This window comes from Cnephaeus nilssonii (assembly GCF_951640355.1).
Source record: "Cnephaeus nilssonii genome assembly, chromosome: 5".
NCBI lineage: Eukaryota > Metazoa > Chordata > Mammalia > Chiroptera > Vespertilionidae > Cnephaeus > Cnephaeus nilssonii.
In genome coordinates this window covers 89,304,781-89,327,076 of record NC_137076.1, presented here as the reverse complement: position 1 = coordinate 89,327,076, position 22,296 = coordinate 89,304,781, and the positions used below count along the sequence as shown (strand labels likewise).

Below are 22,296 nucleotides of genomic sequence, written 5' to 3'. Positions count from 1 at the left end.
AGCACTGAGAAGTTCATGGAGCATCAGTCGGAATCATGTTGAGTGTGTAACCAGCCTGCCAGGTGGTCTTGACAAGTGACTTACCCTCTTTGAGCCTCTGTTTCCTTATTAGTAAAACAGGCATCATAACAATATCCAGGTCAAAGAGTTGCTGTGAAGATCATTCAGGCCTCAGAGAACCTTGACTACGGTTACTTCTCTGGTTATTATCAATACCATCCATCACCTTATCTGTTCTATACTGATGACACAGATCTCCCAGCTGGAAAGCCAACCTCTTATGTGTCTATTTGTGATGTAACTAGAGTTAACAGTGTTGTTGTTTTTTAGACCATATACCAAATCCTCAGCGAGGACGCCACCAGTGGCAGCTTCTCCTGTCTGTACAGAGGCCAGTCCTGGCCTTGCCTTTGTTGCAGACACAAGGCCTTTAAATTGCTTTGCCCTTCTCGGCATTGCCTGATGTTGGGCTCCTGTGAAGATTGCTGTCATAAAATCAAGACACTTGGCCTTGGCTCTGCCCCTGGGGGCCCTTGGGCAATCCCTTGCCCCCTCCCGGCCTCGGTTCCCCTTTGAACAACGGGGAGGCTGTTCTAGGTGATTCCTGAGGCCCTTCCAGCCCTGGCACTCGGTGAGTCTGTTTAGGCAGCAGCCCCAGAACCCAGGAGGCAGGCGGCAGCGTTGGGAAGTCTGGTCAGGACAGCCCACCACAAGGAGAGGAAGAGAGAAATGGAAGACAGAGACAGCTTTGGCTGGGGGTGGGGGTAGGGGCGGGGGAAGGAGGAGACAGAGGAGGGGGAGGGACCTCCCCAGCCCAGAGCTCTGAGTGGTTTCCTGTTGCCCAGCTCTAAACCCCTCCACATTCCCGCAGACCTTCAGACTGTCGGAGCGCACTCAGCCTGCTGCCTGCCTGCCACTGAGGTATGCACGACCCTGCCCTGCCTCTCCCTTCTACATCCTACACCCCGGTTCACCCCTCCAGTGCCTGCACAGGGCGGGGAAGCTGTGCTAGGGATCTGGGTCAGGGAGCGGGGTGCGCATCTCCTTTGGGCTCCCCTTGAGGGCAGAGGCGAGGGACTCCCTGCCTGTTGCTTTTCAGGTGCAATCACAGTGTAACTTCTAGGTTTGCAGAAAATAATCTCACTGTGTCTTGGAGGGAGTCTTCCCTCTGTGTCTGGCTCTGGTTTGAGAGGCTGCCTGCCTGTCCCCTTTGCTCCCTTTGCAAATGTGGCAGCCGCCTCCTTCCCTGGGAATCTGATCTGGTCGCAGCTGCAGAGGGGACCTGCCGGCAGCCAGGGTCTGCCCGCTCCCCATTCCAGGAGAAGAAACTTCCTGGACTCGGGTCTTGGTCAGGGGCTCTGTTTTCTAAAAGGGACTTTGCATGAACGATAAGCTAATCTCCAGAAGGCTAAGGGGGGGGGGGGGGTTTACCTTTAATTAGCACCTTCCAGAAGGCTCCTGATTCCCTTGAATTCTCCCTTATCCACATCCCCACCCCCAGACACACACACTGACTCCAGGGGCCCCGTGTATTGAGCTGGGCATTCTCCCACCCTGGGCTCCTGGGGTGTAAACACAGACAACCACTAGCAGTGGCGCTTAGAGAGTCTAGACCTGAAAACCCAGGCATCTGATATGGTCCAGCCAGGGCGCTGGGCCTAAGGTAGGCTGCTGGGTGTGTGTGTGTGGGTAGGTGGGTGTGGGGTGGGGAGGGGGGAGGGGGGATATGCTGAGAAGGGGAAAGGGAAAAGGCAAGACCGAGAAGGTTCCAGGGCAGTTTTTCCACACCTCCCGGTTTTGAGAAGTCCGAACCCTACAGAGGACCAGTGCTGCGCCGTTAGGGTGTTAGGTCTTTTCCCTGCTGGCCCCACTGGCTGGTTGACTTGATGAGTGGGCTTCCTGAGTCCTGGGGGCACCGAGGGAAAAGGGGCCCTGGCATGAGGCAGGTCTCCAGGAAGCCCAGTCTGCCCAGAAGCGCACAGAGAGGCGCACATTTGCCCCCGGAAAGGATAGCATTCTCCACGGAACACAAAGAGACAATGTTTTCATCAGCCATATTCAGGGCTGAGTGTCTATATACCCCAAGTGCTGATGGTGGTGTGAGAAGTAAGTCGGAAGCAGAATGGCAGACGTTAGGCACACATTCTGCGTGTGGTCTTGGGTAAGTGACTCCTCTGGACATAGTGTCCTGTCTGTAAAGTAAGGGTTGTCCTTGAGGGGCTGTGGGACACCTGACATCCTGTGAGACTCTCAAAGGAAGGTCCCTTAAACGGGCATCCACAGAGTCGCCTGTGAATGGGCTTCAAGGCATCCGCAAGCCCCTTAGAACACTGTGACGAGAGAGAGAGAGAGAGAGAGAGAGAGAGAGAGAGAGAGAGAGAGAGAGAGAGAGAGAGAGAGAGAGAGAAGGGAGCACAAGAGGGTGTTCGTAGCCTGAAAATAAAATATTGTCAGATGGATGCACAGCCTGCAAAATAGCCAGAGGGCATGGTGTGGGAGATGGAGTGGATGGGGACTGGGAGCTAATGTATATTTGCAGGAGGATGAAACAGTTTGAAATAGAAATGGCTGGGGGAAGAGAGAGTTAACTCAGCCATCAGCTGCCACATCGACAAAGCCTGGAGCAGAGGGAGGGAGGGAGGGTGGGGTGGATGGAGGGGGGGTGCCTGGAGAAGGAATCAACTTTTGAAACTTTCTCCAAGTCCCACCCACTGAAAGGCTCTTCTCTGCCTGACTCACTGTGGGAGGAATGCAAGTTGCCACGGTAACCTTTTTCAGGGTTTCTGCCTGCTGGCTGGGAGGGGATGCTGGGAACACTCAAGAGTACATCAGGCTCAGTCTGAATGTCCCCCACTCCACTGCATCCCCAAAACTAAAAAAGCAGGCTGCAGTGCGGCCCTGCCCTGCTGACTTCCCAGGACCCCAGGGCAGCTATGGGGCTGTGATAAGCTTCCCAGACAGGGTCTTGAAGACCTGAGTTTAGTTCCACCTTTGCCCCGAAGATGCCATTTGACCTTGAACTAATGACTTCTCCTTTCTGAGCCCCCAGTTTCCTCCTTGGTTAAAGAGCAGTAGCAACAGCCACCTGACAGGGAAATTATGTGGGCGAAACGGGATACGGCGCAGGGAAGCACTTGCTAAAATGTGGCCCTCCCACGTAGTACTGCACGGGTTTTTAGAACTGATGGATTTATGGCATCCAAAGGGTTGGTGAAATCGTTCCCAGCTTTTTTTTTTGGGGGGGGGGGGGGCAGAGGGCTGCAGCTCCATCATCTTGGGGGTTGTATATCTTCCCTTTACTAAAAGTGCAGACAGTCATATTAAAAATACACTATGTAGATTCATTTTGATTTGGGCCTCTTCTTGAGTATTTCCCAAGAGTATTGTATCCTCCAGTGTTGACCGAGCATTGGTCCAGGCACCAGCAGGAGTGGGTCCTAACTCACAGTGAGTGACATTGGGAAAGATCCTTCCCATCCCTTGGCCTCAGTTTCTCAATCTGTTAAATGGGGAATCTAGCCTAGATGGTCTCTAGTTGCCCTTCCTGCTCTGAAGTCCTGCAAACCTAAATCCAAGATGCTGCCTTCATTAGAAGGAAGAGCTGGCCTACATTTTTAAAAAAAAAAAACATATCTTTATTGATTTCAAAGAGGAAGGGAGAGGGAGAGAAAGATAGAAACATCAATGATGAGAGAGAATCATTGATCGGCTGCCTCCTGCACGCCCCCTACTGGGGATCGAGCCCACAACCTTGGGCATGTGCCCTTGACTGGAATCGAACCGGGGACCCTTCAGTCTGCAGGCTGACGGTCTATCCACTGAGCCAAACCAGCTAGGGCTGGCCTACATTTTTAACACCCCCTGTTCCCAAAGCTGAAAAGGAAACAACAGAGGAGGGGACCTAGCATCTTGGGTTGCATAACAGTCCTGATAAAATCTTTATCCATCTGTAGAGACTTGTCAGCCACTAGTATGGCTGGGGCTCGCTCTTCACAAGAGCAGCTTTTCTTGCTGAAAAGAAGCTATAAATAGGAAAGGAAGGTGGGAGAAAGGCAAGAGCTGAGGATGTGACATAAACAGGAGAATGTTTGTTTTTGGGTGTTATTTAGATAGGTAGCTAAGTATGCAGAGATAAACAGGGACAGACACACGCCCACGAGGATGCAGAGTATACATATTATTTCCTTTTTTTCAGTATACACGTTATTTCATCAATAGGCACCTATTGGCACAGCTAGAAATAAATGCCGATCTATACATGAGCAGACCCAGAGGTCATGCACCCAAATCCCTGACACCCTGACTCACAGACAAGTTCCAGGTAAATATCCTGATGCATCTGCAAACTCTACCCTCGCCTGGACAGGCCGCCTGGACAGGCCGAAACAGACAGACGTTGAGTCAGGTAGACACACACACACAGGCACATAGGTGCAGCTTCACACAGAAGTCCCCAGTCCATAGGAAACTTACACAGACACACTGGCAGGCGTGCAAACGCAACTGCCATTTGCAGCACATATAGATGTGCGCAGCCAGACACAACTATAGGTCACGATGGGAAGATAGACACGCTACATACATACATACAGCACCAGATCACTGTTACATTTCACAGGTAGAGAAATTGAGACTCCGCAAGGGAAATAACTCACTCAAGGTCACACAGCAAAGTGTCTGAACCAACCTTCCAGATGTTTGGAAATATCCAGATGTTCACCTTGCCTTTTTTCTTTTTTTCATCTGATCAGTGTGTTGTCACATCCCCCCGTTATCTAGGCAACAAGCCCCATGGATAACGAGCAGTGTCTCCTCTCCTTTGCTGCCTGCCATGGCCTATCCCAGCCTCTACGGCTTTGTCACTGGGGCAGCCTGGCGATGTGGCTAATAGGCAGCTGCTCTTCGCTTCCCGCTGACTCCCTCCCCAGCCTCTGTCTTTAAAGGAGGGAGGGAGGGAGGCTGGAGCTGCTGAGCTTTCACTGACCAGGGGGATCAATGAAGCTACCTTTTCTCTACATCACAGAGCCTGACTCCCAGCCCCAGTCCTGAGATCAGGGACGGCCGGGCTGAGCAGGGCCAGAGTCAGCAAGCAGTGACTTGACACAATTATTTAGAAAAACAAGCCTCCTCTTCACCCAGGAGGAGGCGTCTGAGACAGGAAATTAACTCTGCTCTCACTCTTCAAGCCATAGAGCTTGATGTCTGGAGGGGAAATATGGATGGGATACAAACTCTCTCTGGACCTGGGTTCTTTCAGAAGCTTGGTATTAACCTCCCTCATCAGGAGATCCCTCTGAACCATCTTGTGTTAGTTGTGGCGTTAGGATTCCAGATTGATCAGATGAAAAAAGAAACAAAACGAAACAAGGTTAACATCTGGAAGTTTAGCTCAGCCACCCGCTTGCTGTATGACCTGGAGTGAGCTGTTTCCCTTCTCTAATCCTCAGGGTTTTTGTTTCTAAAACCAGAAACATGACAAAGAGGTTTCATCACATGGCTTGTGAAGTTCACAAGCCATGGCTAGTGGCTGCCAGAAGAACTGTTCAGGATTCAGATGCCACTCTGGACTTCAGGGGGAAAGGTCATATCATTGATTAGTAATGTCTGCCACATGCACAAGAGGAGCAGGTGGAGGCATATATGCCTCGTATTTGCCATCTTTAGGACTGGGCATTTGGATGTTATTTCTCATCCCCTCCATTTGTGGTCACAGGGATACAGCAGTGGCCCCTAGGGGGAGCCAAGGAGCAGAGCCTGAAGCTCCACCCCTGGGCTGCTCCTAACCACGGTGATACGTGGCATGGTAGACGCCCGAGTTCCAGGCCCAAACTCCGGGGCTATTTCTGAGTTGCCCCAGAACCTCTTCAATCCTAAGCTTGAGCACCCATAACACCCTAAAATTTCCCCTGCCTTCTTCCCTTCCAGCAAGAAATATTAGGAGCAGAAGCGGAGTTGAGGGGCAAGCTGGGAGAGGTGATATTCCTAACCAGCTGCCTAAGTTGACTCAGAAGTCAAGAACCTTAGGGACCACCTTGCCCCCAGGGTTTTCAAGTTGTGTTCATAGGCACCCAGAGAAGCTCCAAGGCACCTCAGGCGTGACCGAGTGTGTAGGGTTTCCAGCCCTATCTCCACTCCACTTTGACTGGCTTTTGTTTTCTAATTTCAAGCTGATTTATTGAATAGATAACAATACATTCACGTGTTTCAACAAGTGCAGAAGGGTTTTAGCTGTTTCATAGGTGGGACTTCCGCAGAAGATGTCACCGAGAGGAAGGGCTCCCTGGCAACCATAATTTTGAACACCACGGATCTAAAACGACCTCCTCCTTGTGCAGCTGGGTGGGTCGGTGAGGTCCAGAGAGGACAGGAGTGTGCACAGTGAGCTGGGCCACATTGCCAAGACTCGATCTCAGGACTCCCGGCTTTCCTGTCGCCTCCAGTGGCTGAGCGGCTCCCTGGCCGGTGAGTGCCAGTGTGGCCTCACGGGCCGCTGTGGCGCCTCTCCGGCGTGGCCCGGCCCTCTTTCCAAGTCCCAGCTCCCTGGCAGGCCTGGCTCACGGGTTCCTTTTAGCCTCTCGACTTGTTTTCCTCTCTTTGGGCTTGTTTACCATGAACATGTGTTTTTGGAAGCCTTGTTTCCAAGCCAAACAGTGGGAGCGAGATGCTCGTTCTGCGTCAGCAGCCCAGCTAAGAGGCCAGCCTGGAGGCGGGGCCGGTCTCCCCGGGACCCAGAGGAGCAATGTCTCCTTTGTTCCACGCTGACTGCCTTTCTCCCTGGGCCACAAAGAGCTGGGATTTCTGCCCTGGATTCTCGAGGGGGATGGAGATTCTGGGATCCTTGGGTTTTAAGATGCTCTTCCAAATGACACTAAGCTATGGATTCCCTCATGTGTATCACCCGTGAGTTTTCCAAGGTAGGTGAGTTACTTCCGTTTTACAGATGGCGAGGTGAATTGAGGCCCAGAGAGTGAAGGTCACTCTTCGAAGGTCATGCAACTGCTAAGCAGCAGAGCCAGGATTTGAACCTGTACATTCCATCTCCAAAATTCTATGATTCTGAGATTTCCCCCAGTTCTGACGTTCAGCAACTTTTCGGTGGCCAGGGAGACCCGGAGGAAGCCCTTTATGTGTGAGGGAGATGAGCTGGGGGGCTGGCTGTACTTTTCCATCCCCAGAGTCCTTTCAAAGAGAGAAGTGACCTCAGCCTCAGGTCCTGCTGGCAGCCAGGGTCGGGTTCTCAGCCATCTCCAGAGCAAATAAAGGCAAAGGAAGGGACTTGATGTACCGAACAGGAGGTGGCGGCCGCGGTGGGGTGGGGGAAGCGGTGTCTGCATTTGATGACCACCCAGCCAAGGGACACACACCTCCTCTTCCTCTCCTGGCCTGGGCCACCTTCCCTCCTGCACCTCGGCCAGTTCACAGCCCAGCTGGGCCCCATTCAGGTGGACACCTGGGAGGGAGCGGCCGCCAAGGGAAACTGAGGTGGAGAGCAGCCAGGGGTGCAGTGGGGCCGTGGGGCCTCACTCAGCCCCGCCACTCACCACCAGGGGCTCTTGGCAGGCTCTCCCCTCCCTGGGCCTCAGTCCCCTCACCTGTGCCATAGGGTAGAAAGACAGGCCACGAGGCCCCAGTGGGATGCTGGATTGTGAAAACACTTTCAAAAAGATAAACATAGGCATCATTAGCAACACAAGAGACACACAGAAGGGAGTTTTCATTGAATACTGGTCGTTTATAGGAAGGTGTTTATATTTTCACCAGGCCTAGGTTTGATTCGCAAAGGCGGTGTGCACAGCTGAGAAGCTGAATGTCGGGGTTGGACCCTGTGTCCTGACCTTGCTGAGGTTCCTGTCGCACCCCATGAGCTCTGCGGGATGGGCGCCTGGCCTCGTTGGCCAGCGGTGCCTTAGAGAACCTCGGAGATGGACTGCACGGCTCTGCAGGGGGTGCGGCTGTGCATGAACAAGAACAGCCCGGCTGCTCCCCTTCCCTCGGTCCCATCACCTGGGACTGTGATGTGGCGCAGGGCGGGACCCAACATTGGGAAAACAACTCGTCCTCCAAGATTTTGGGTCCTTTTCTTTTTTAAAATATATTTTTATTGATTTCAGAGAGGAAGAGAGAGGGAGAGAGAGATAGGAACATCAATGATGAGAGAGAATCATTGATTGGCTGCCTCCTGCACACCCCGTACTGGGGACTGAACCGGTAACCTCCTGGTTCATAGGCCGACGCTCAACCACTGAGCCACGCAGGCCAGGCTGGGTCCTTTTCTTAATGCTTTCACTTTCTGAATTACTGCCCCACCTCTACGCCAGTCTCAGAACATCATCCCTATCAGGCCCGCTCAACGCCATGACCTGGATGTTACATGACTTCGTCTCTCTCAACCACAGACTCCCCACCACGAGAGTGGGCCTAGGACCCTCCCATACCTGTCTGCCTGCCGTGTGTCGGAGGCTCTGAGGGGACAGCGTGTAAGTGAGGCCTTTACTATAAAGCACAGCAGGATTTAGAATCTTTTTCTCTTCTGGCCGGGGACGGAGGAGGCAAAAAGGGTGAGTGTGCCGCTGGGAAAGTGCAGGAGGTGAGGAGGCAGGACAGGTGGCCGAGCCCGCCCCCAGCCCTTCTCTGGTCGGGAGGCAGCAGGGTTCCTCCGCTCAGACGAAGGACACGGACTCTGGAGACCAGTCTTCCTGCCTCTCCAACCCGAGCTTGTTGCATTTCCAGCCCTGGCTGAGCTCTGTCTCCAATGACCGCACCTCTCTGTCACTGCAGCCCAGACACGGTGCCTCTTTTGCCCTAGCCAGTCTCACGTTGGCCTTCAACTTCAGACGGCCTCAGACAAGTCCCTCATTGACACTTTCTCTCCAGCTCCGTCCGTCAGAAGCCACATGCAGGAGGTGTTTGACTTTGGTCTTCCAAAAGGGGAGGCAAGAAGGGAGATTTTCCACCCCTAGGCCTGGAGGAACAAGCCTACAACTGTGTGCCGGGGGAACATTCCCAAAAACTGCCTGGAAAGGGAAGACGGAACTTCCCTGGGAGTCAGGGCCCTGGTGAAGCAGAGCCAAGGCCCCAGGTCGATTCCTTTACATTTTTGTTAGTTTTCTATTATGCCCACCCCAGGAAATGGGAGGCGAGATTTGTGTTTATTTTAATCCAACAAAGGAGCGTTAGGGACTCTGCTCTCTCCTGCCTGCTTCTGCGACTCACGCACTGTCCTCGAGTCCAAGTGAAGATGCTGGTGCCGGAGCTGATGCTGGGTACCAAGCCAGCGTGTGCCTGTGGTATTGTAAGGGCCTAGTTGCCACCTCCAAGCTCACCTAGTCTAACGCTCTCAATTAAAGGAAGGGGGCCACAAGGCCTAGAGAGGATGAAGGACTTTGCCAAGTCACCAAAACACCATTGAGGTAGAATAAGAACCCCTGGAATTTCATTCCAAGCCGAGTGGTTTTTCCACACCTCCAAGGTGCTTGGCCAGCTGAGAGGCCTTGGAAGGAACCAGGGATGATAAGCCTGATCTGGAGGTTTGGGGGGGATGACAGAGGGAAGACAGGACCCTCTGTTAGAAATGGCACAGTTGGCATGGAATCGCCGGAGGGGGTCCTGCTTCCAGATCCTGCCAGTCATAAGAGTCCAGAGTTCAGCATCGAAGGGGTGAGGTCTTAGCAGTGACCAGGGCAGGAGAGCGTCCTAGATCCCACGCACACCCTTCAGCTGTGAAGGGGGAAGAGAACACGCAGCACATGTTCGCATTTGGACAGTCTCCCTACAGGATCCAGAGAAAAACTGCCCCTTCTGGGGAGAACGGAGAAGAGTGTGGCCACCCGCACATTCCACAGGCCCAAGACTATTGTTCTTTGTCTTACAGTGTAGACCTCATTGTCTCAAATTGGCAAGAGGTTGCTGCCTGCTAACTTCTCCCATTGCAGAGGGGAAGGGGCGGCGGGGGGGGGGGGGGGGGAGGGCGAAGGAAGAGGGAGAGGAGGAGGAGACAGGAGACTAATTCTAGAACTGCAGGCCCCTTGGACAGGATCTGGCTCAGCATTGTCCAGACTTGGCAAACTGGCCAGTCATCTTCCTGATCACCTTTTAAAAACTTCAGATAAATGTATTGAGAAGGGAGACTTTGTATCATTACTATAAATGGAAAAATCTGTGTGCCTCTGTCATCAGCAGAAGGAAGCTATAAAAATACATACAAGGAAGACAAAACAACTTGTTGAATTCCAACTGGAAATGGTTTCCCGTGGAGGCTCTGGCCCAGGGCCTGCTCTCTGGTCGAAAGGAAGGTAGATGAGCGTTAGGTGCTAAAGATGCCTCAGCATCAACTAAGACGTTCCCATGGAATCAGCGTGGAAAGAGAACTGAGCAGAAGCAGCTTTCTCCACGTCTTTCGCTATCATACAACACGTCCATCTAAAATTATCTTGTAGGCCTGGCCGGGTAGCTCAGTTGGCTTGTGTTTCTCTCCCTCTCTCTAAAAATCAATAAATAAAAACTTAAAAATAATAATAAATTATCTTGTATGCCACGGGAATTCAGCAACAGAAGGAACCTCCATCAGAAGCCTCCTACTCACTGAAATCTCTCTCCCCGCAGGTTCCCAGCACCATGAAGGCGTGGATCTTCTTCCTCCTGTGCCTGGCCGGCAGGGCCGTGGCAGCCCCTGTGAGTAACGAGAGATCCTCTCTGCTTGGTCTCACCTCCCGCCACCAGCTCAGGGCCATCGAGCCTGCCAGCCCTGGATGCTCAGAGGGCACAGGGACTTCCCCATCTCAGTTATTTGTTTTATATTTTTTAAATAGTCTTTAATAGGCTCAGGATAAAACTTGCAATAAGGACCACTAGGTGGAGATTCTGAAGAGATTTCTGTGTAATAAGATGAGCTTTTTAGCAGTCAGAGTTTCTCAGAAGCAGACTAGGATTGCTTTAAAAGGCAGAGACCACTGTGCCACATGAGCAATTCTGGCCGAGGGGAAGCGGTGCTGAGGGGATGATTTAGAAGAGGGCCCAGCCACAGAGAGGGGGTGGGTCAGTTTCTGGATCTGTGAGAGCTCTTTGGTTGCAAGCAACAGGCTGCAATCTGACTAAATTCGGGGGAAAAAAGATACAGAGATAGATTTTAAAATCAAAAGCCTTGGGAAGGAGTAGAAAAAGGAAGTTCCAGGACCTGGGAGGTAAGAACTAATGGACAGTCTCGGAGAGGTTGCCATCTGAATAGATCTGCTCCAACAGTTTTCACTTTTTGAGAGAATGTGCCAAAAAGATTATAAAAAAAAAACAAAGGAGCGCCAGTCCGGCCGATCTCGGGTCCTGGGCCTGTCCTGGCCAGGGGGGTGCGGGCGGGGCCCCTTGACTGACACGGTCCCTCCGAGAACCATGTGGAGGGCCAGGGTGGTTGTCCAAAGCTACACAGAAGCCTTGGCCAGAGGAGGGGTGAAGAAAGGTGGGAGGCAGAAGGAACAGCTTCTTTCAACCCGGGATTCCCTTACCCTCTCGTCATGAGTGATGGCAGACCCTGGCAGTCCTGATCGAGCGGGTAGATTTTGGCAAACATTTGACAAGGTTAACATTCTTTTTAGAAGCAGCCCCAGCCAGCTAGCGGTCTCCAAGTCAGGTTATCTTGTTTCTGCCTACTCCACGTTGACATGGCAAGAAGGAATTGCCTAATAATCACCACAATCACATCACACTTGCGGGGAAGAGAGTGACACCTGTGCAGACCCACGGTGCCCTCCATCCCCTCGGGGTCTGCCTCCCCATCTGCTCTGCCCCTGTGGTTTGCTGCCTTTTTTTGAGTCACAGCAGTGGGAATGCGCTCCAAACCAAAGCCATACAGAGACTTCAGATGGATGGCATAACCAGGAGGCGCTCGGTGTGCCATGGGGTCCGTGTCTGGCTTCTCCTTAGCCAGGTCGTCCCACCAGGGCGGTCTCGGAGGCATGGCCTGGGAAATCTCCCATGAGCTGCTCCCAGCTTCAGTGCTCCAGGCCGGAGGCAGTGCAGAGGCGAAGCCGGCCTTGGCCTTGACCTCTCTGAACCCCATTTTCTCTTCCCAACAGCAGCAGGAAGCCCTGCCTGATGAGACAGAGGTGGTGGAGGAAACGGTGGCTGAGGTGTCCGAGGTAGGTGGGTGGTGGCCCCGCCCCTCCCTGTTCCATGTACTTTCCCTGTGGAACCCAGACGGGCTCTGTGGGTCTCCTGCTGGATCGGGGCACTTGTCCCCCATGTGCACACAGCACAGATGGAAACCCTATACATCCTACAATCTCTCCCGGGTGCTTCCCAAACCGTCAGTGGAACCCTGCAGGGGGGGGGCTATAATTTTGAAAGCTTTTATTTCTGAAGCTGTGGGACCATTTTTCTTAGATGATCACGAAGTCTCCCCGTACATCCAGCCTTCGAAAGGGGAGCTGCCCGTGTTGCTGGCAGGGGTAGAGGGCTTGGCACTGCCTCTTGCCCTAACACCCCGGTGGCCCCGGAAGCCTCTGGATAGAATCCAGGGCACAGCCAGCACAGTGGGGCGGTAAGGTTAGGTCTAAATTCTGGAGCTGGCATTGGTGCTCGGTGACCTGGGCCCCACACAGCTCTCCGGCTTGTCATCTCACCATCCCCTGTGGGAACCTAAAGCTTCCACCAAGTCCCCTCCAGCCTGCAGCCCTTTCTTCCAGGTCTGGGGTGGGGGTGGGGCCAATGGTCTCCTTCTTCTCCCTCCAACCCAGGTCCCCGTGGGAGCCAACCCCGTCCAGGTGGAAGTAGGAGAATTTGAGGAAGGTGCCGAGGAAGCTGAGGAGGAGGTGGTGGCTGAAAGTAGGTCCCTTCCCCATGTTTTGCCACATCCAGTGTTTGCCCTCTGCCGCCTGGGCGTGGGGACAGCCCACATGAGGTTCCTTCCCAGGGAAATGCGGCGGGTGGGGGGGGGGAGGGGGGAGTCCTCCCTCCAGGGCGGGCTGTGGAGGAGAAACGGCTTTGACTTGAAGGTTGGGAATATTCTCTGGAATCTGGGAAAGGCCTGTGCAGCCAGGCTGTCCATGCTGGGAGCGGCAGGGAGGGAGGTCCTCGGCTGGAAACGGCCGCTCCCTGCACAGCTCTTCTCCCCGATTCCAGAGGGGGTTCGCACTCTCACGGGGTCACTGGTCCCCCAGCTCCGCGATGGCCTCTCCCTGAGCCCCGGCCCCATGCAGGAGCAGACCTGAGCACACCTTCCATACTCCTTAGCTTACGTGATTTTCACGCAGCCCCGAGGCCTGGATCCCTGGCCTAACATATCTGGTGCTGTCCATGGAGTTAGTGCCAGAGAGAGAGAGAGAGAGAGAGAGAGAGAGAGAGAGAGAGAGAGCGCGAGCTAGGGCCCCTGGCTCCAGGCCACCAAACTGGCATCTCCATCTCCAACGTAGACTTGGCAAGCAAAACCACCCACGTGTGCATTTCGACTTGTCGGCCCCTCGGCGAGCACCCTCGGATGGCTGGCTTAGCTCCTGGCCCGGCCTCGCCAGCCCTAACAGGAAGTGATGCCGAGGGCAGCCCCCCGCCCCGGGGCTGGGGAGGATCGGAGATGAAGCATAAGAGCACCTGGCCCAGTGCCCCGCAGAGCAGGCGTCTAATAAAAGGACTAAAATCCCCAAGTCCAGCGTCGGGAGGAAAGGCTGGATGCGCTCTCATCCTGAGGGCACAGAGCTTTGCTGGACGCAGGGGCGTCACTGATTCCTGTTCCTTCCCCTTCACGTCCACCTCGTCCGGTGTTTACCCGGCACGGCGGCTCCATTGTTCCCTGTGGCCTTGGGGCCCTTCTGCCTTTTCCTCTGCAGCCTCTCTGGCCGCTTTTGTTGGGCCTCGCAGCTTCCTGGCTCCAGGATGGTTGACTTTCCCCCATCGTTCTGGAAAGTCTATTCTAGAATCCAAAAATGCCTCACTGTGATCGATCACTCGAGAGCTCAGAACACACTGCTTGCTTTGGTCCTCAGGGGAGCCATATGGCATCCCGGGGTCCTAGACTGAGCCTACAGCACCCCCAAGCTGTGCCTGAACATGATCTCAGACTGAATTTCTTATCCCAAGACTGAGATAACTGCGCCCCTAAATGCCAATCCTGGACTCAGCAGAAGAGAGGGGAGGGCTCAGCTGCCCAAAGCCCAGGGTGGGGGGCACAGGCGAGGGCTTCTGCCCAAGGATAGGACTGGATTGGGTTGGGGAGGGTGTGCTGGGCCGGGTGGTGTGACTGCATGCCCTGCCCTCCCAGACCCCTGCCAGAATCACCACTGCAAGCACGGCAAGGTGTGCGAGCTGGACGAGAGCAACACCCCCATGTGCGTGTGCCAGGACCCCACCAGCTGCCCTGCCCCCATTGGCGAGTTTGAAAAGGTGAGCACTGAGGGGTGAGGCGGGGCCGGGGGATTGGGCCCTTCCCAACACAGTGTCTGCCCAGCAACCTGCTGGCTTGCTGGTTCTACTGAGCAGCTCCAGTCTCTAAAGCCTCCTTGGTTAACTCTTCTGCACACTCTGCCTAGTTGCCATCTCCAGCTTTAATTCACCCCATCTATATCCTCCAGTTTTCTCATATCTCAGCCCTGACTCAGTCGTGCCTCTGCTCAGAGACCAACCATGGCTCTCAGCATGGCCTGAACATTGGCCCGGAGGCTAAAGACTGGGTTCTTTTTAAAAATATGTATATGTATTTTTTATTGATTTCAGAGAGGAAGGGACAGGGAGAGATAGAAACACCAATGCTGAATCATTGATTGGTTGCCTCTTGCACACCTCACACTGGGGATCAAGTCCGCAACCCGGGCATGTGCCCTAATGGGGAATCAAACTGTGACCTCCAGGTTCACAGGTCAACGCTCAACCACTCAGCCACTGAATTCTTGTTGCAGCCGCACCATTAACTCACTGTATGACCTTGGACTAATCGCGTTCCTAGCTTGGCCTTCAGTGTCCCCATCTCTGAGATAGGCGAGGAGGGTGGTACCAGGGCTTTGGGAATGAAGGTGAGGTGCTCTATGCTTTGCCAACAGGTGTGCAGCAACGACAACAAGACCTTCGACTCTTCCTGCCACTTCTTTGCCACCAAGTGCACCCTGGAGGGCACCAAGAAGGGCCACAAACTCCACCTGGACTACATTGGACCCTGCAAATGTGAGTCTCCTGGGGCCCTCCAGCCTCCATTTGGGGGGAGAGAGCACTGAACTGGCATTGGTATTGACTCTGCCACCCCTGTGCTGTGAGATCCCAGGCAAATCTCCTCCCCTCTCTGAGCCTCGGGGTTTCCCTTTATAAAATGAGATGATTGTCCATGAGTAGGTTCCTCTCAGCTCTGCATTCAGGACATCGCCTGGGAACGACCGGGCAGTTGTGAAAGCACAAGAGCAGGGAGAATGTTTTTTCTCCAATGATGAGGAAGTTCTTCTATAGGGCTAACCCAAGTCTTTCCTGCTTCAACATTGTAAAGCAAAGATGAGGTCCCACCTGGTACTATAAAGTGTTTTTAAAATATTGAATGCTTTAACCTAGAGGTATGCCTGTCAATTCCCCTTAAGCCCCCGTTACTCAGTATTGTCAGATCCTTGGCCCTCGTATTCCATTATATTCCTATCCGCCCGCTTCAGACACATGATTAACTACCCTGTTCTAGAAACCTGGGAATCAGGTGTTTGGGGGAAGGAGTGCCAGGGTGTTGTCTGGCTTTCTGTCAGTGATGCCAGGTGCAGGTTCAGCTGGCTGAGGTGCCTCCTTCAGTGTTGGCAGCTTCCCTATCATTTGAAACACCCAAGGCCACATCTGCTCCCCGGCCAATTCAACATCCACGCTGCGTGTCTGTACATTCTGGCCCCAGATGGCCCTGGAGAGAGCCACGCACCTGCCTCAGGTGTGCAGAATGCAGAAAGGCGGAGGGGAAACCCAGGCTCTCCCGTGATCAGCCCACCTCTCCAGTTATGGGGCCCAGGGTGAGACGTGAGAAGGCACAGGCCTGAACAAGGGGGATGTTGGTAGGAGTTTGGGGCAGTGAGACTGAGGAGTGTGCCAAGGAGCCTTTTACCAAGTGGCTCCTGCTGTCCTCTGGGGCCTGCTGCTCACTCGCTCCAACTCCCAGTGTTTCCATCACCGAGCTCCTCTTCCACCCCCAGCTGTGGGTGAGGAGACAGTGGTCCTAACCACCGAGGGGCTCTCCAAAGGTCCAAGGATGAGGGAAAGACAGACCCCTGAGCCCCAGGTAACCACATGCCCTGGATGCTGGATGAGGCTCTGATAACGTGGCCTTGAGCAAGTCCCTTCTCTCCATGCGAACCACTAATAAGTCTCGTAAGAGCGGAGACTTTGATGAAATCTCCAGGTGCAACATTCTGGGATTCTAGGTTCCGAAGACCAGGATGGAATAATTATCACTAAGAATGTTCTGGTGGTTAAACAGTCCTGACACTCCACTCCCCCCACCGCTGCTAAGCATAGCCTGTGGACAGATGTTATTCTTCACACACCTCCCAATAGTTGCCATCACCAGCCTGGGTCCTAGGCCCATCACTCAGAAAGGTGCAGGAGCCACTGGAGTGAGCCATTACCCTCAGCAGGTCAAGGCCAAGGTCAAGGCCAAGGTCAAAACCAAGGGAGCAGCAGACATGCCTTTGAGCTTTTCTGTTTACAGAGCGTTCTTCCCCACACCTGATCTTTGCTCGTGTGGTGTGAAGAAACTGTGACCCAGAGAGGCCGAGCCACTGTGCCAAGGTCGCTTTTAGAAGTGTCTGTAGGACGAAGGCCTGAAGTGGGGAGAGAGGCCCAGCCAGCCTGTTGGCCCCAGGCAGGGAGAGCTGGGGTCTGTGCTGACCACCCTGGTATTTTGGACCCTAGACATCCCCCCCTGCCTGGACTCTGAGCTGACCGAATTCCCCCTGCGCATGCGGGACTGGCTCAAGAACGTCCTGGTCACACTGTACGAAAGGGATGAGGACAACAACCTCCTGACCGAGAAGCAGAAGCTGCGGGTAAGTGGTGTCTTTCCAGGGCGCCTGCCTGGCCCTGAGCTGGCCCCAGCCTGTCCGAGATCCACAGTCCCAGTCCCAGAGCTAGGCCACCAGGCGCAAGCCTACGTCCCTGCTCTGACAGGTGCCTTATCCTGGGCGCTGACACAGACTTTTCCTCGCTGCCTGTGGAGGTTCACTGTGCACAGTCCCACCTTAAAGGCTCTGAGAAGTCCTGTAATGAAGAGACCTGCTGCTCACTTGGTTTAGCTCAATGTTAAACAAGAGACACAGACAACCCTATTATCTTTTCCTTCTGGTCTGTGGCTCTCGAACTTTAATGGACATATCAAGCATGGGGAGTATTGACAAAATGCAGATTCCAGGGCCTGGGCCTCCTGGATTGGTGACTCTGTGAAGAACCCTTGGAGATCACCCAGGCCCCCACCTTCGTGGATGAGATGCTGATACCCCGTCTATGCCACTTCCCTCATTTTGAACCCTGGGCTTGGCCGATTTCTGCCTGCTCTGGCCTCCTGTCAGGGTGAGGGGGACCCTGCCTGGCCCGGTCAGTGTCGTTAGGCCCTCTGTCACACAGTGTCTCTGCCCCCACAGGTGAAGAAGATCCACGAGAACGAGAAGCGCCTGGAGGCTGGAGACCACCCCGTGGAGCTGCTGGCCCGGGACTTCGAGAAGAACTACAACATGTACATCTTCCCTGTGCACTGGCAGTTCGGCCAGCTGGACCAGCACCCCATCGACGGGTAAGGCCAGGCCCCAGGAGCACAGAGGGCGGGCTGCCCTGCCCCCGAGTGCACAGGCATGGGCCAGAGCTGGCAGGTGCACTCGGTACGGCCAACAACCCTCTCAGCCTCCTCTGATGCTCCCAGCCCTGGAGCCCACAGTGTGCCCTGGAGCTGGGGCAGGAAGGAGAGGCATCCTGAGAAAGGATACAGAATTGGGGGGGCAGGCAGTGGGGGGCGAGAAAGCAAGAGACACTCCTTAAGCCAGGAGAGGCGGAAGTCAGCGGAGCCTGACAGTCCTTCCTCAGCCCTGTGAGTGCTGGCCTTGGGCGTCCATTCCTCCAGGGAAGGAGTGCCAGACTCCAGAAGGGGTGGCGCGGGCTGAGGTGGGGCAGCCTGCACGCCCGCAGTCCTTCAGTAAGACCCTGAGACCCAGCCCCACAGGGCACACTGGCCCTGGGGGTTCGTAACAATTCACAAAGCCAATCCCATCACACCGCAGCCTGTGGTTTGATTGTTCTTGCCTCTCCTCCTGATGAAGGCTGTGCAACCGCCCGCAGAATAGGCAGGCAGTGGGCCAGTGAACACCCGCTCCTGGGTGTCCATGTGCCCCAGTCTAGGCGGGGGACTTAACGGTAATCGGACTGACACGGGCCCTGCCCCCGGGAGAGCACACTCTGGGTGATGGTCTAGCTGGACCTCACAATGGAAGGGAAAGGAAAAGACGCTCGGGAAGGTGCAGGCGGTGGCTTGACCACCTGAGGCCGAGCAGCGGTTGTCACCCTCACCGAAGCTCCTGGCCCTGCCTGGCTGTGTTCCTGGAGGAACACGTGGCCTGGGGAGCTCGCTGTGCCCAGGGATGCCCGACTCCGGGAGGCTCATCTCTCACTCGGGCAGGAGCCCTTGTGCCCGGAGCCTGCCCGCCCTGTCGGTGATCTCCATGGCTGGGGTCTCCTGAGCTCTGGGAACTCCCTGCTGCTTCTCTCCCAGGCTCTTCCCGTGGCTGGGATCCGACTGCGTCACTCCCCATGGGAGGGAGGGGAAAAGTCAGGGGAACATCTGGAGCTCGGGGCAGAGCGACTGGATCCCACCACAGGGAAGGGGCCGGGAGGGAGGTTTCTGGGTGGGGCTGCAAGGGACTTGCATCTGGAAGAGCGGACCAGCCTGGGCCAGGGGCCCAGCCTCCCCTCTTCTTGTCCCGGAGCTGCAGAGCTGCGGAGTGACTTGCCCGGGACCCTCCCCTTCCCTGGCCTCAGTTTTCCCGCAGGTACACAACAAAGGGGAAGGGGTTCCTTCTGTGAGTTGGGTGGGGCAGCGAGGGTCTGGGGATTGGAGAGAAAATTGGAGTCACGTCGCAGCCCCTTGGGAAGAGTGTTCTGAGGACAACCAGTTGAGGGCTCTGAGGGACAAGGGAAAATCCTGCATGAGCTCTGGAGTCAAGGCCGAGCGGGAGGAAGAGGGACGCGGACAGGGGTGAGAACTAGAAGGCCTCCCTCTCACAGTCACATCCTATATAAACAAAGTAAAGCTCTGTGGGGAAGGCTAGAGGCCCTTGGGCCCTCCCTGCCAGTCCCAGTCCCTTCCCACGCTCCTCACCGGAAGTCAGCACTGTCATCAGTTCGATGCCTCTTTTTAGACTCTTTCTGTGCATTTGCAGAAATGTGTGTCCCTAGGAAACAGGCGTGGCTTCATACCAGATTTTGATCTACCAATAGCAGAGGTGCTGAAGTTTTCATCTGAAGTTTCTGTGCCCCCGATTCTTAGCCAATTAGGAAACAAACGCACCAAGAGGCCTTTGTTATGAGCCCATGGGACCTCAGAACTGGAAGGGCCCTTAGGCATCATGGTTAATGCCTCCCCTTCTGATGGAGGGGGAAACTGAGGCTCAGGCGGGGCAGTGCTACTCTCTAAGTCCCACGGCAGATCAGTGGCTTTCTCACGCCTAAGGCCCTCCCCACCTCCATCCTCCCCACCCCCTGCAGGTACCTGTCCCACACCGAGCTGGCCCCACTGCGTGCGCCCCTCATCCCCATGGAGCACTGCACCACCCGCTTTTTCGAGACCTGTGACCTGGACAATGACAAGTACATCGCTCTGGATGAGTGGGCCCGCTGCTTCGGCATCAAGGAGAGTGAGTGTCTGAGCAGAGGGGCTGCTGGCCTCCGCCTCCCTCCCCTCTCTTCTGTCATCTGTGTGTCTGTCCTCTTAACTTCTGTCTGCTCTCCCTGTGGGGTGAGCCTCGCTCTCTCAGCGCTTCCTGACTACCGGGCAGTCTCTTTCTCTCTCCCTTCCTCGAGCATTAGCATTAGCACTCACTCTGCCTCGCCTTATTGGGGAACTGGCAGGTACCTAGAGAGGAAAGAGGAAACATAATGTGGCATGTGTGTAAGTAACAAGGACAGGGAGACTAGAGTGCATAGGCACCGACTTCCTGGGTGACCTTTGGTCCTAGGGATGGGGGATCCCTGACTCCTCGGGAAACACGCCTTGTGCACACGGGCCTGATGTCTAACTCTGCTCTCTCTTCTTGTTTGCAGAGGATATCGACAAGGATCTGGTGATCTAAGTCCACACCTCCTCCAGCAGTACCGGATCCTCTCTCTTTAACCTTCTCCTCCCTGTTTCCCCCAAAGTTTAAAATGTTTGGATGGTTTATTGTTCTGCCTGGGGACAAGGTGCTAATATAGACATAACTGAACACATTAACGGTGCTAAAAATGGAAATTGTAACCCAAATCATGACATTCTTAGCGGTAACTCTGCCTCTTGCTCACCCACTAACGGTCCTGTTTTTCTCTGCCCGTTGTCTTAGTGGCAAAGGGGTGGGGACTTTGATCTGTTCCCATCTGCCTTCAACACATATTGCATCTTCAGATTTGCTCTTGAGTTCTCTGTTTCAAACTCGTGCTCACCAATCAGATTCTGTGTTAATTTTATTTCAGGGTGTTGGCTGCCGGTGGGGTGGGTGGGGGTCTTCCCCATGCGGCCTGAAGGTGGCAAAGGGAAGTAACAGACATGTGACGTTGGCAGGAATGTTTCTGGGACTGGAGGACCAGGGGTGGGGGAAATCCTGGAAACCCACCTACGGAACAGCAGATAACCAGTCTTGCTTGCCCGGGGCTGTGCAGGGAGAGCCTGGGGCTGTGTTTGAAAGCATGTAAGCTCTCACTCACACCCAGCTCCTCACCACTCCCCTCATCTTTCGGTGCCATTCCCCCCCCCCCCCCCCACCTTAGGCTGTTTATTCAAACTTTTGGGGAGCAGTGGACCATCAGTTCTCTGGAATCCACGCAGCCTCTGGGGGTGAATCACCACATGCTACAGGGCCTCTCCCCTCCTAGCTGTCTGGGAGAGGCAGGACTAGAATGCTGTTCAGCCAGGAAAGCCAAAATCAGGAGTGAAGTGTGGAAAGTTGGAAAATAGAAAAGTGGAGTTAGTGAATTGGTTCTGTTTTCTGAGTTTTTTTTTTTTTTTATCCCTTTTCATTTTTGGATGAGGGGTCTTTCCCTTGGTTTCTAGCATGTTTCTCCTTTTCTCCTCTCCCCCGTTTTCCATCTACTAACCAAGAGAAACTTCAAAGTCAAAGGGATGGCCAGATCTCACAGGCTGAGAACTCCTTCACCTCCAAGCATTTCATGAAAAAGCTGCTTCTTATTAATCATGCAGACTCTTGCCATGATGCAGAGTTTGACAAATCTTTCTAAATAAAAGTAACGACTTAGAAACTGCCTTCCGGAGTGATTGTGTATGTGTCTCAGTCCCCTCGCCACACTGACATGCAGACCCGTGGACATAGGTGTTTGTGCGCACGGCTACACAAATGCAAACTTTTGCAAACACACTTATGCTTCTGAACACACACCTGTACACACACAGAGGCTTATTTATGCACAGGGGATGTATGGTTCCTATAAGCAGGAATTTGTCTTATTGTTATGACTTGTGGGCTAACTCTTTCCGTTATTGCACTTCATTATCAGAAACACCAGGCTATGCAACTATCTCCTTTCACTAATTAGTTATTCATCCATCCATCCATCCATCCATCCATCCATTCATTATTCAACAAATGTTTATGATGAACCTACTAGGTCCCAGGTCCCATGCCAGGTGCTGGAGATACAACTGTGGGCAATGCAGACACCATTTGTTCATCTGAAACACACAGTTTATCGAGGAATAGACTAAACAACTGCACAACTAAATATAAATTACAAGCTGTGGTAGGTGCCATGAAGGAATATAAGAAACCATGAGTGTAACAGGAGAGCACGGATTATTCTGGAGTCACGCTGTCCCATTGGGTGGCTACTAACTACCCATGCGTGGCTATTTACATTGAAATTTGAATTAATTAAAAATTCAGCTTCTCGGTCACACTAGACACAGGTGGTTAGTGGTTGCCTTACTGAGCAGGGCAGATCTAGACCTTTTTCATCACTGCAGGAAATTCTATTGGCTATGGCTGTTCTTAGGGCATCTGGGAAGATTCCTTGAGAAAATTTGAGTCACAAAAGAAAAGAAGGGATTGAGTGTAGGGGGGGTGGGGGAAGGGAAAAGGGAGGGGGAAAAGCATTCCAGGCAGAGGGAACAGCATG

General features: G+C 53.9%; 1 protein-coding gene across 1 annotated transcript; it reads left to right on the top strand.

Annotated features, from left to right (window-relative positions):
* Positions 1-831: 831 nt before the first annotated feature.
* SPARC (secreted protein acidic and cysteine rich) lies at positions 832-21,427 on the top strand. The gene is made up of 10 exons (XM_079773250.1): positions 832-921; positions 10,603-10,671; positions 12,066-12,128; positions 12,726-12,813; positions 14,243-14,364; positions 15,018-15,138; positions 16,846-16,979; positions 17,571-17,719; positions 19,681-19,829; positions 20,236-21,427. The coding sequence occupies exons 2-10, from the start codon at positions 10,615-10,617 to the stop codon at positions 20,262-20,264; spliced, it is 912 nt and encodes a 303-aa protein (XP_079629376.1). The 5' UTR covers positions 832-921; positions 10,603-10,614; the 3' UTR covers positions 20,265-21,427.
* Positions 21,428-22,296: the final 869 nt, after the last annotated feature.

Coding starts and splice junctions, on each gene's coding strand:
- SPARC (XM_079773250.1), top strand. CDS start 10,615: ATGAAGGCGTGGATCTTCTTCCTCCTGTGCCTGGCCGGCAGGGCCGTG. Junction 12,814..14,242: donor GGAGGAGGTGGTGGCTGAAA/GTAGGTCCCTTC, acceptor CTGCCCTCCCAG/ACCCCTGCCAGAATCACCAC. Junction 19,830..20,235: donor CTGCTTCGGCATCAAGGAGA/GTGAGTGTCTGA, acceptor TCTTGTTTGCAG/AGGATATCGACAAGGATCTG.